The following is a 13,748-nucleotide window of genomic DNA, read 5'->3' as shown; positions in this document are numbered from 1 at the left end:
AATCCTTTCCCTTACAATTCTCTCTAAGATTTTGCCCACAACAGAAGTGAGACTCACCGGCCTATAGTTACTAGGGTTATCCCTACTCCCCTTTTTGAACAAGGGAACCACATTTGCTATCCTCCAGTCTTCTGGGACTACTCCTGTAGACAAAGAGGACATAAAAATTAAGGCCAATGGCTCTGCAATCTCCTCCCTTGCTTCCCAGAGAATCCTAGGATAAATGCCATCAGGCCCAGGGGACTTATCTATTTTCACGTTTTCCAGGATTTCCAACACCTCTTCTCTACATACCTCAAAGCCATCCATTCTACTTATTTGTGACTCAGTATTCACATCGACGAGAATGCCCTGTTCCTGAGTAAATACTGAAGAAAAGTATTCATTCAGTGTCTCCCCAATCTCTTCCGCCTCTACACGCAACTTCCCACTACTATCCTTGACTGGACCTATTCCTACCCTAGTCATTCTTTTATATACCTATAGAAAGCCTTAGGGTTTTCCCTAATCCTACCGACTAAGGACCTTTCATGTCCCCTCCTTGCTGCTCTTAGCTCTCTCTTCAGGTCCTTCCTGGCTACCCTATAACTCTCAATCGCCCCAATTGAACCTTCACGTCTCATCTTGGGATAGGCCGCCCTCTTCCATTTAACAAGGGATTCCAATTCCTTATTAAACCACGGCTCCCTCGCTCGACCCTTTCCTCCCTGCCTGACAGGTACATAATTATCAAGGACACTCAATAGTTGCTCCTTGAACAAGCTCCACATATCATTTACACTCTTGCCTTGGAGTCTACTTTTCCAAGCCACACATCCTAAGTCATGCCTCACCGCATCATAATTTCCCTGACCCCAGCTATAACTCTTGCCCTGTAGTACACACTTATCCCTCTCCATCACGAGAGTAAAAATCACCGAATTATGGTCACTATCCCCAAAGTGCTCACCTACCTCTAATTCTAACACCTGGCCTGGTTCGTTACCCAGAATCAAATCCAGTATGGCCTCACCTCTTGTTGGCCTGTCTACATATTGTGTCAGGAAACCCTCCTGTGGTTATGCTTAGTACCTGCCAAATGTCTGTCAGTCTACAAAAGTTAAGAAAAAGGTGTTAAGTGAGAGAAATAGACTGTTGACTGTGGGAAGATACAATGACACACTGATGTGCTAGGTGGTTGTGCAGCCTTACACCAGTAGGAGGCTGCCTCTGTCAGACTGTCCAGTATATCCCTGGCAGCTAGGTTTGTAGTTATTTGTGCTTTGATTACATCAGGCTGCTCCTCCTTCAAACACACTTTCCTCCACATGTAGCTCCAATCATCTCTTTTGATCTATTTTCCACTGCATACAGCTCATCAATATCATTCTGTTGGTGCATACTGAGAGGCAACCCTGGGATATGACTAAATACCTGAATTACAGCTTTAACATCCCAGCGACTTTCTTAATGACTGCTTTTGTGCTATTGTTGTACCTAACCTGTGCAAAGGTGTTTGGACTCCTCACAGGTATCATCAGCCACGTCCTTAGAGGAAAGGCCTGCTTCCAGAAAGCCAATTGCTGTTTCTGCTGGAAGGTACACATACCTATGGGAAACTTGACTGGTGTGGAATAAATGCATCATGGCAGTTCCCTGGCTATCTTGCACGGATAGACATGATAATGATATTTTTCTGTGTTTACATAACATTAATGGAGCGGAATGCCAAGAAAATATGACCCTCCTGAGACATTGCTGCTCAGTCCGGAAAGCTGATCCTCTGGCTGTAAACTCTGTGTTGGGGTTTACATTGCCTGCTCAAGCTGGAGATCTATGGCTATTCCGTTCTGTCCTGTGGAGCAGCAGATGGATAAGGAGATAGGCAGCCATTGTACCTAGTGCTGTTGCTCCTGTTCCTGGAGATGTTATTGCTGCTGATCATTAGAGGTCCAACGCAGAGTGTTCCAGACACAGCTGTGAAGGCTGACTGCTGAGGAGTGTAGATTAAAGTCAAAAGGAAAATACCAAGGTAATAGACGTGACCTCCACGTTAGTGGAAATCACTTCCAACGCACTGAAAGCATACACACACAAGTGCTCTGAGGAAAAAAGCCTTTCAGTTTGCAGCTGTCACATTTAAAGGCTTTCCAGCCCACTGACCTCTCAACCCCATCAACGGTACTGTCGCCTTAGCTTGTTCGAACTAATGCGTGTTCAGACAGCCTGCGATTACCAGTTCCTTGGCAATTAAATTCAGAATCCAAAGGTAAAGATGCAATCAATTGCCTTGGAGCAATTATTAATTGCAGACTCGTCTGCCCCATAGAAATTTCCCATGTGTTAATAAATATGCATGTTTTAAACGCGGAAGTTCGTGAGACCGTGCACATTTCTAGCACTTTCCGTCTTTGTGGCTTATTTCACAACCACGTTTCGGAGCCAACCATGGCTGCAAAAAGCAAGTTTTCCTCGGATTTGATCAACACCAAATTCAACTGTGAAAAAAAAAGCCAACATGTGCCGTTTCCACAGAGGGACACTGATACTGTTACGACCAGTCCCCAGGCAAACGTCCCAACTTGTGACGCTGTTAGGTCCACATTTAGCCCACATCTTTTAGTTTCCAGGTGGTAGAATAAACTGGCTCCATTTCTTTTTCACTCGTCCCCTCAGTTGGTCACAACAAGGTTAATGTGGATGAATTTATGTTTTAAAAAAAGAGACATTTGACCAGGCTTTATTTAGTTAACAAAAGAGTGAGTTTATTAGCTATAAATCAGAAGAAGAAATAATAGTGCAACACACATTGACATGGAATAGGAATAAGAAGTGAGTCCAAAAAATGTTTAAAAACTGATACATTGACCGGCCTCAGCTTTTGCTGGTGAATAGTAAATAGTTGATCATTTACCACCGTTTCGGTGGATGTTACAGATTGGATTGGCGTTGGTAGTTGAACAGTCAACTTTGAGATTCTTGGTTTCGCAGAGTGAATGCAATTCCTTTGTTCTGATTCTTCTGACAGGGGCTGGCTGGCTGACAACACTCAGAGTGACAGTCTTTTTCCCTTTATCTCCACTGCAGCAGTGTTTAATGGCCTTTCCCAAAGCTGTGATCTTCCCAGCTTTGCACACAGTCCATTAACACACAGAGATCAGGATTGAAGCTCATTTTAACCCCTTTTTTTGTATATGCCTGGAAGGGAAGAACACAAACATATCTGCAGGAGATGGCGCCCACCTGAGAGGGAGTTGGGTAGTCAGCTCTTGTTACCGCTTCCTTTATTTAAACTTTCAGTCTGAAATTTCCCTCACTCTGTAAATGGCTGTGGTTTCATAGGTCCACACAGGAGCCCATCAAACAATCGCTTCATTTACATCTGCGGTCAATGTTTGACTATTGCAGTCCTCTTTTTGAAAACACAAGTTGGATTGAAAGTTTAGTATGTCCATAGGTGACCTGGAGTTAGGATTTGTGGTCATGATGGTTACAGATTGTGAGAAACAAAGCTCACACACTTCAATAGTAGCAGTCGAGACAAAATCTGAATCAGTAGTGTCCTTTATTTTTACACTTGCAAGTGGGTGCGATATCCAGTGCCAAGCAAGGCAGAGGGCAAAACACACCGAGTTCAACAAACTCTTGATATTTATATAATTTGGTTCCTACATTTTTTTTCTTATTTCATTGTTTTTCCCCCTGTTTACATCCTCCATTTCCCTAAGACTGGTCCCACCACTCCTGCTTATCTCTTATCTTATTCGGCCTTGTCTGTGACAAAATGCTTATTTCTGGCCTCACAGGGCCGTTTGACCTCATCCCACTGCAGGTCATTGTTAGGCATATTCTTTCTTCATCAGTATCTGCTCTTTCCATCTGAGCTTCTCCCGAGACCACTCTAATCTTTATGACCTCTTTAATTAGGGTTTGTTCCTGTGTCTCTGTAAAAGTGGGAAACCTACTGTTTGTACAGGCTTTCTAGCTTGACCGCATCCCCTCACAACATCTTATCTATTTGCCCATAATATCTACCATTGTTTTGCAATCACGTTTCATGCTGACATATAATTTTAGCTAATACAAAAACAATTATATATTTCCTCCACATAGTTTCCATTCTTGTTGACTCAGCTCTTGGCTGAAACAATTACACACTGATGTGAGTTCATTCACCTTGTATCAGAAATTATAACTGCAGAAATAACATTAATTTACCTATATCCCACAAGATCATTCCCTCGTGTGCACCACGGTTAGGATGCAATTCTTAAAGTTCTTTCATTTAAAGGAGAAATGCTGTCCTCATCCTGCCTACCCAAAGACAGCTGGATATATATTGAATGTGATGAAGTTAGGGAGTTACAGAGATAGTATTGGAGAGTGCGACGAGCTGGATAGCTCTTTCAGGAGCCAGTACAGATACGATGGGTCAAATGGTCTCCTTCTGCACTGTAAAGATTCTGTGATTCGAGCTTATCAACTCTATTAGAATAAACACTCTCCAGCATTCTCAGGCTGAGTACAGAAGCAAAAAGGAACACAATTTGAGACATAATTTATAAAAGTATACTCTCAACAACTGGCTGTTTCGAGGCTAACATCACTCCGGTGGAACCTGTTGGAGAATTTAAGTGATCTACTCTTATTAATTGCAAGAGAAATCCAAGGGAGAAGACTGACTGCACGGAATTCCACTTAAATCAAAATCTAATAGACTACTAGGGGCTTTGTAGCAAGGATTACTGGTTGTAATCTTGTCAGATGATTTAGATATCCTCCAACACAGGGAAAGCTAGAGGCATTTATGAAGGGATTAAAAAGGCAACAGCTCATCAGTCAACTCCATTGAAAACAAAGACAGAGAGTTCATCACTGATATTAATAAACAGGAAAATGAATAGAATGTTGCCTTGAATTGTATCCTAGGAGAACAGTATAGACATTGGATTCTGGATTAGTGGTGCTGGAAGAGCACAGCAGTTCAGGCAGCATCCAAGGAGCTTCGAAATCGACGTTTCGGGCAAAAGCCCTTCATCAGGAATAAAAGTTAGGGAGTTACAGAGATAGTATTGGAGAGTGCGACGAGCTGGATAGCTCTTTCAGGAGCCAGTACAGATACGATGGGTCAAATGGTCTCCTTCTGCACTGTAAAGATTCTGTGATTCGAGCTTATCAACTCTATTAGAATAAACACTCTCCAGCATTCTCAGACTGAGTACAGAAGCAAAAAGGAACACAATTTGAGACATAATTTATAAAAGTATACTCTCAACAACTGGCTGTTTCGAGGCTAACATCACTCCGGTGGAACCTGTTGGAGAATTTAAGTGATCTACTCTTATTAATTGCAAGAGAAATCCAAGGGAGAAGACTGACTGCACGGAATTCCACTTAAATCAAAATCTAATAGACTACTAGGGGCTTTGTAGCAAGGATTACTGGTTGTAATCTTGTCAGATGATTTAGATATCCTCCAACACAGGGAAAGCTAGAGGCATTTATGAAGGGATTAAAAAGGCAACAGCTCATCAGTCAACTCCATTGAAAACAAAGACAGAGAGTTCATCACTGATATTAATAAACAGGAAAATGAATAGAATGTTGCCTTGAATTGTATCCTAGGAGAACAGTATAGACATTGGATTCTGGATTAGTGGTGCTGGAAGAGCACAGCAGTTCAGGCAGCATCCAAGGAGCTTCGAAATCGACGTTTCGGGCAAAAGCCCTTCATCAGGAATAAAAGGATGAAGGGCTTTTGCCCAAAACATCGATTTCAAAGCTACTTGGATGCTGCCTGAACTGCTGTGCTCTTCCAGCACCACTAATCCAGAATCTGGTTTCCAGCATCTGCAGTCATTGTTTTTACCTCAAACAGTATAGACAGCCTGCCTAACACAGCTGGATATTGAACCCACAATGGAGAAATTAAGTAAGACTGTTAAGTCAATTGCCATGGGCAAAGCTCCAAATATTGATGCTATTGTACCTGAATTCATCAAGAATAGAAAACCAACATCTCTACAGTATCTACATGAACTTCCCTGTCTCTGATGGAGGAAGGGGGTGATGCCTCAGGATATATTTGATGCAAAGATTGTGAAACTTGTACAAGAACAATGATAATTACAGATTGCACTGGAGAAATTAATGGGACTATTAGTTGATAAGACCTCCAGAGAGTTGAATTAAATGGCTATGGAGATGGTTGATGCATTGCTGATCATCTTCCAAAATCCTTTGATTCTGGAATGATTCCTGCAGATTAGAAGCTGGCAAAATGTCAGTCCACTATTCAAGAAAGAGAGAAAATAGGAAACTACAGACCTGTCAGCCTTATATCAGTAGCAGGGTAAGTGCTGGAATCTGTCATAAAAGATGTGATAATGGGAATGGGAACCTAAGCAGGGAGACAGAGGGAGGGGAAACAAGATAGAAACAAAAAACAGAAATGTAAGGAGCAAATGTTGCATGCAAAACAAAATGAAAGAAATACAATTTGGACCATAGTGTACAATATGGCAACGGTGAGTAACAAGGTCGCACAATAATATTAGATTAGATTAGATTAGATTACAGTGTGGAAACAGGCCCTTCGGCCCACAAGTCCACACCGACCAGCCGAAGCGAAACCCACCCATACCCCTACGTTTACCCCTTATCTAACACTACGGGCAATTTAGTATGGCCAATTCACCTGACCCTGCACATCTTTGGACTGTGGGAGGAAACCGGAGCACCCGGAGGAAACCCACGCAGACACGGGGAGAACGTGCAAACTCCACACAGTCAGTCGCCTGAGGCGGGAATTGAACCCGGATCTCTGGCGCTGTGAGGCAGCAGTGCCAACCACTGTGCCACCGTGCTGCCCACAAAGAGAGAAAATAAGATTAATGAATTTGAAGACAAGTAGATATAAACAGTTATGCTATAATAGTAGTTAGAGAAAGATGGCTACAGGGTGACCAAAGAAGGAACTGAACATCCATGGGTATTCATTATTTAGCAAAGACAGATAAAAATGGAAAGGAGGTTGGATATCATTGTTAGTAAAGGAGTAATAAATACAAAGATGAGGAAGGATATTGGTTGAGAAATTCATGCATGCAATCTGTGTGGGTGGAGATAGGAAACACCAAGGGACAGAAAATGTTGTTGCAGCTTGTTTATAGGCTCCCAAATAGTAGTGAAGAAGGAAAGACATTATCGCCCATAATTACAGTTATATTTCCATTACACAGAGATTAATGTAATGAGAGTACAACTGTAATCATTCCTGATGAAGGGCTTATGCCTGAAACATCAATTCTCCTGCTTCTCGGATATCTCCTGACCTGTTGTGCTCTTCCAGCACCACTCTCAACTCTGATCTCTAGCATTTGCAGTCTGCACTTCCTCCACAAATGTAATTATGGTCACTTTAATTTACATAATGATTGGACAAGCCAAACTAGCAATCATTTTGTGGAGGTGGACTTTTTGAAGTGTGTATACAATGGTGATTTTTTTGACCAATACATGGAGGAACCAATCAGAGAGCAGGCTATTCAAGACTGGGTATAGAGCAATGAGAAATGATGAATTAACTATATTGTTATGTGGGTCCCTTGGGAAATAACAATCATAATATGATAGAATCCATCTTTGAGATGGATATCAAAGTAGTCAAACCTGAAAGAAGAGTCCTGGACCTAAATAAAGAGAACCATGAAGGTATGAGGCACTAATTAGCAAGAATGGATTGGGGAAACTTCTCAAAGGGTTAATGGTGGAAATGCAACAGCTAATATTTAAAGAATATGCATACAACAATTATTTATTCCTGTCTGGTGCAAAATATAAAGCAGGTAGGTTGCTCCACCAAAATGCATAAAATAAATTAGGGATAGTGTTAAATCCAAAGGGAAGTCACGTAAAATTGCCAGAAATACAGCAATTTTGAGAACTTGGAGTATTTTAGAATTTAATAAATAGGATGAAACATTTGATCAAGAGTAGGAAAACAGAGAATGAGGTAAAAATTGCAAGGAATATAAAAACTGACTGTAAAAGCTCCAAGAAATATGTGATGAGAAAAATAATAGTAAAGACAAATGTTAGTCCCTTGCAGTCAGAAGGCAGAAAAATTATGATGATGAACAAAGAAAGGGCAGAGGAATTAAGTGCATATCTTGGTTTGGTTTTCACAAAAGGGTACACAATAATCTCCCAGAAATGTTCTTGAACCATGCCTAATGAGATAGTGGGACTGAAGGAAATCAGTATTAGTAAGAAATAGATCAAGGGAAATTAATGGGATTAAAGACTGGCAAATCACCAGGGCCTGCTCATCTACCTCCCAATATAATGAAGGAAGTGGTCCTGGAAATATTGGATAAATTGGTGATCTTCAAAAATTCTATAGATTCTTGGGCAGTTCCTATGGATTGTAGGGTAGCAAATGTAACACCACTATTTAAAAAGGGAGGGAGAAAAAACAGCGAAATACAAACCAATTTGCCTAACATTGGGAGTGGGGAAAATTCTACATTCTATTATTAAGGATGCAATAAAAGTACACGTAGAGAGCATTAACAGGACTGGACAAAGCCTCAATGGCTTTATGAAAGACAAATTATGCTTAACAAGCATATAACTCATAGACTAGACAGGGGAGAGAATCACAGAATATGGTGTATTTGTGTTTTCAGAAGGCCTTTAATAAGGTACCAAATAGTGATCAAATAACAGAATATATTCAAGGAAAAGATAGGTTTTGTTTAAACATTAAAAACATTGAGGTGTATGGGGACAAAACAAGAATATGAAATTGAGATAGAAGACGGAGGATCAGCTACGATCATACTGAATGACAGAGAAAGCTTGAAGGGCTGAATGGCCTACTCCTGCTCTTAGTTTCTACATTTCTATGTAAACAGACTATTGGACAAAATGTTCTGATTGGCATCGCGAATATAGATTCACCGAATGGAAAATCACGTTTGACAAACTTGAAGGTATTTTTAAGAATGTTACTTACAAATGTGATAAAGAAACTGAGGAGACAAGATATATTTGGATTTTCAGAAGACCTTTGATAAGGTCACCCCACAGAAGGTTGATTATCAAAATTAAAGCATACTATTTTAGAGGTAATATACTAACATGGATTAAGGATTGGCAAAAAATTGGACATGGGGGCAAATGTAATTTTTTCCAGATTTGCAGATAATACAAAGCTAAGTAGGAATGCATGAAAGATGTGAGGAAGATGTAAAGCAATTTCAGGAGGATTTGGACTGGCTCAGTAAATGGGAAAATATATGGCATATGGAATATAATATGGGAAATGTGAGGTTATCATGTTGATAAGAAGAACAGATGTTTAGAGTATTCCTTAAATGGTGATAAGTTGGAACATGTAGGTATGCAAAGCGACATAGGGGTCCCCAACAATAAATCATTGAAGGCGCAGGTGCAGCAAGCTATTAGAAGGCTAATAGAACGTTAACCTTTATAGGAAGACGATTTGAGTTCAGGGGTAGTAAAGTCTTGCTTCTTTGGTAAGATTGTACCTGGAATATTGTGTACAATTTTAGTTTCTTACCTTACAAAAATAAACTATTGCCTTTGAAGGTGAACAATGAAGGCTCACTAGACTTGTTTTTGGGAAAACAGGACTTTCCTATGAAGAGAAATTGAGCATGTAGTTTATTTAACCTCTCTGGGATTTCAAAGAATGAAAGGTGATCTAATTAAAACCTACAAAATACTTAAAGGGACAATCAGGGTAGATGCAGCTAAGATGTTTCCCTAGATTGGGGAGTATAGAACCATGTATACAATTTATAAATAAGAGCAATGCTACTTAAGACCAAGACAAGAAGATTTTATTTTTCTTAGAGGGTTGAGAGTATTTAGAATTGTCTTCCCCTTAGGATTGGGAAAGCCTAATGTTTGAGTACAGCTTTTACAGTAGAGATTGGTGGTTTTCTATAACTGCCAATTACATAAGGTTATGGAGATAGTGTAGTAAAAGGCATTGAAGTGTTTGAATAGTCATGGTCATAGTAAATAAAAGAGTAGACTTAACGGGCTAAATGGCCTACTCTTTACCTATATTCCTTTGTTATAATGATTGATGTCAAATCTGAACAGGCCATGCTCTATGAGGTATAATCTGGTAGAGTGTAAGGTAATGATTAAAATGTGTTGATATAACATTAACCATAGAAGAAAGAAGTACTTAATAAAACTAGAATAATGCTGACCACCTCCATTCACTTATTTCTTTATTTTAGGTTTAATTTAAACTTCAACACTTTGAATGGTCCACCAAAGTTCATAGGACACCATGAGTCAAGTAAATCAGGAAAACAAAGACTTTATGTAACTTATGCTTTATAAATTGTTAGGAGAATATAACTGTGAAGAAGGCAAAATCCAGATTTGAAAAATAATGAGCCTGATTATAACATAATGAGAATGTAGGAAGGAAGATGTAAGCATTGATAGAATCGAGAAAGGCAAGCTTGAGAGAGAGATTGAAGGTTACAGGTGAAAAATAATGATGTATAACCTGGAAAGGTTTGATTTGTAACCTCTGAACAATGTGAAGGAACTTATCAAACAACTAAATTCAAGACAGACAGGTTTGGAAATAAAAAGTATCTTGTTATAAGAGACAAAATCTATTTTAAAATATATTCAAAAGACTTGTGCTATCCCAAAAATAATTTTTGTTATTGGTTTCAACTTCTTTAGTCTATTGCATTGCACATGAATTTTCAGCTAGTACCTCTTTTTTAAAAGATTAACTGTGACTGAAAATTTACATGTCACAATGCACTAGTATTGCTTAGAACAAACTGATAGATGTTTGGTCTCAACATATTATTGTGGTCATAATCACAAACAGATTGTGTATATTACATAAAATATTTTACATAGTCAGATGCCCCACTGATATATTTGTATGAACATTCCCTATATGAAGTGAACTGTTAAAATGGTAAAGTTAACTTACAAATATTATCTACCATGATCACTTATTTGCCAAATGGGAACACTGAATGAAAATAATTACCATTCAAACCAGAGGAGTATAATAAAGAAAGAAAGAATTGTGGGTGCTGGAGATCTGAAACAAAGACATAAATTGCTGGAGAAGAGTTCTGATGGAGAATCACCAGGCTCAAGATGCTAATTCTGCTTTCTCCCCACAGATGCTGCCAGACCTGTTGGGTTTTTTCTGCAATTTCAGGTAGCGGTGTCTGGTCAAATTTCTTTTTAAAAGTAATTTCAGGGTCGCACAGTGGCTTAGTGGTTAGCACTGCTGCCTCATAGCACCAGAGACCTGGATTTGATTCCTATCTTGGGTGACTGTGCGGAGTTTGCATATTCTCCCTGTGTCTGCGTGGGTTTTCTCCAGGTACTCCGGTTTCCTCCCACAGTCCAAAGATGTGCAGGTTAGGTGGATTGGCCATAGTGTTAGGTGCAGTAGTCAGGGGTAAATATAGAGTGGACGGAATGGGTCTGGGTGGGTTACTCTTTGGGGGGTCGGTGTAGACTTGTTGGGCTGGAGGGCCTGTTTCCATACTGTAGGAAATCTAATCTAATCAAGCATACTGCAAGGGTCATTTTTCCATTTTGTAAATAAATACTATATAATCAAATAGCCCCTTTGAGATGATTATGATATTCTCTTTACATTTGAACCAGGTAGTGAACTTCAATTCCAGTGGACTAGCTAAGCCCAAAGTCGTGTACAGTTCCTATATGAAGCTAGGTTGGTCTGGTATTATAAAATGCTGGCGAGAGTACTGTGCATCTGAGTTGCTGCAAGCGCCCAGTCCTTTCCATAATGGAGCTCGTAATTGCTTCCGTGATCAATTGGTGCGATTGAAAAGTCTTGCACAGGGTTAACCTGTTGCACCATCCTTCCAAATGTTATCCTTCCCAGTAAAAATTCATCTTTGTTCTGATCAGCATCTTGAGGTTTACTTTTCACGTAAACCCCAACTCAGCCGGCAAAGTTTTTACACGTTCTTTTTCAGGACAGACATTTGCAAATGTCTTCAATTTCCTTCATAAACCCTGAAAAAGCATCTTCCCATCTTCTGTTTACTTCTGCCCGCTTAACGCTGTCAGAGAAACGTTAACTATTTTTCTCCAGCTTTGTACAGCACTTCATGTTTAACATCACCCAAAAGGACATAATCAAGCACTTTAAATATCTATCACAATTCCATACTTGGTGTTGAAAGCTGTGGTTGATAACTCAGTGCTTTGCGGCCGTTGACTACAACAGGTTGTATCACACATTGTTCTAAAAGAACACTAAGAAGCTGCAGAAGAGAACACATAACAAGACTTACTTAGCAGTTGTCTTTGAGAGGCTGTGAAGTTTGTGTCTCCTTGCCAGAACGGATTAATTAAGTGAAAACATTTGCTTTGAACTGTAAACAAAAACACAAGGTAAAGATGCATAATAAGCTCGATGCCAGACAGAAAGCAGATTGCACAAGGAAAAGCATTCAAATCAATATTATTCTGCAGTCGTCGGTAGTTTGATGAATTAGTGTAAATATTTCTTATATTACCAATATTTGTTTAAAAATCTAAATAGGAAATCACTTGAAATTTCTCCAGAATTTAACCTGCCATGATAGTCTTACATTTGCACGTTCTCCAAAGCCCAGAATGGGAACTGAGGTGGTCGGACGAATTGGAGGAGCTTTGCAGTTTGGAGGCATCGATAATGTACCAGAAATCTGTCCCAATTGCTACCACCAGGAACACGAAGCTGATCGCCCCAGTCAAAGCAACGGACACAGAGAGCACACCAAATGTTAACTTCATCCCGGAGAATGAGCAATCAGCAGGACACCTCACTCCGTCCTTATTCCACTCTCTGGGTCGATTTCCCAGAGAGCCTACAATGATGCTACTCCTGCCTAATGCTTGCTTCAGGTGAGATAATAGCGATGTTTCTGTTCCGGGTGCTCCTCGTCTCTCTCTCTCTCTCTCTGTCTCTTTCGCCTTCTGTTATTTGCCACGGCGTGAAGATGAAATGTGTATCCGGACGTAACTCAGTGAAATTGTGGTTATGTAGATGTGTGCATGTGTATCCATTTCTCAGATATGAATTCAATCACATTTACTTGAATTGCTGTTCGTGAAGATCCGACATGATTGACTCCAAAAAGCCCTAAAATACCCCAAAGCGAAGATCTTTGCAGTAGTCTTTTCAGTTTTGTCTGCGTGAGGGAGAGAGGGTACACGAAGGGCTTTGCAGACTACTCCTCATCATATGTTTGACAGCAGTGCTTCGCAGTTAGATCCTACTTAAAATGTTTCTGCAGTCTCCTAGTGAAAAGATAACGCAGCACTTCCATCATAGAGATGTAGAAAGAAAAAACTGTGATATGTCCAAACTAAAAAGAGAAAATGTTAACAATGCTCACACAACAGGTGGCCTGGGGATGAAGGAGTCGTTTGAAGATTGATTGCAAGTTATAATGGAGGACATGTTTGCACTTCAGTTGAATTCAGAAATAAAAGGGTGCAATCTCATTTAAACAAATGTAAATGCACCACATTGTATTTTCACATCATAAATAAATCTTTGATATTTGCTTAGTTTCAATAATTTTAAACTATATTCAGAATTTTAACAGAGGCAGCTTAGACCCAACACAATACTTCATATTAGGCAGTTCATCTTCGAGTCGCTCATTAATTATTGCAAAGAGCTCTGACTTCTTATTTGGGTAAAAAGAAATATAATT

The 13,748-nt window shown here is 39.8% G+C and overlaps 1 protein-coding gene across 2 annotated transcripts in view; it reads right to left on the bottom strand.

Annotated features, from left to right (window-relative positions):
* Positions 1-13,246, bottom strand: part of LOC122560684 (transmembrane protein 114) — an 89,275-nt gene extending 76,029 nt beyond the window's left edge. For both annotated transcript variants that reach the window (XM_043711590.1, XM_043711591.1), the window contains exons 1-2: positions 12,636-13,246; positions 12,336-12,416 (exon numbers count right to left, since the gene is read on the bottom strand). In XM_043711590.1, the coding sequence (XP_043567525.1) occupies positions 12,336-12,416; positions 12,636-12,819 (265 nt within the window). In that variant the 5' untranslated portion in view covers positions 12,820-13,246. The remainder of the gene's footprint in view (positions 1-12,335; positions 12,417-12,635) is intronic.
* Between the last annotated feature and the right edge of the window lie 502 nt (positions 13,247-13,748).

This window comes from Chiloscyllium plagiosum, chromosome 21 (assembly GCF_004010195.1).
Source record: "Chiloscyllium plagiosum isolate BGI_BamShark_2017 chromosome 21, ASM401019v2, whole genome shotgun sequence".
Lineage (NCBI taxonomy): Eukaryota > Metazoa > Chordata > Chondrichthyes > Orectolobiformes > Hemiscylliidae > Chiloscyllium > Chiloscyllium plagiosum.
Note: the sequence above shows the minus strand (reverse complement) of the source record. Positions and strands in the feature narration are given on the sequence as shown.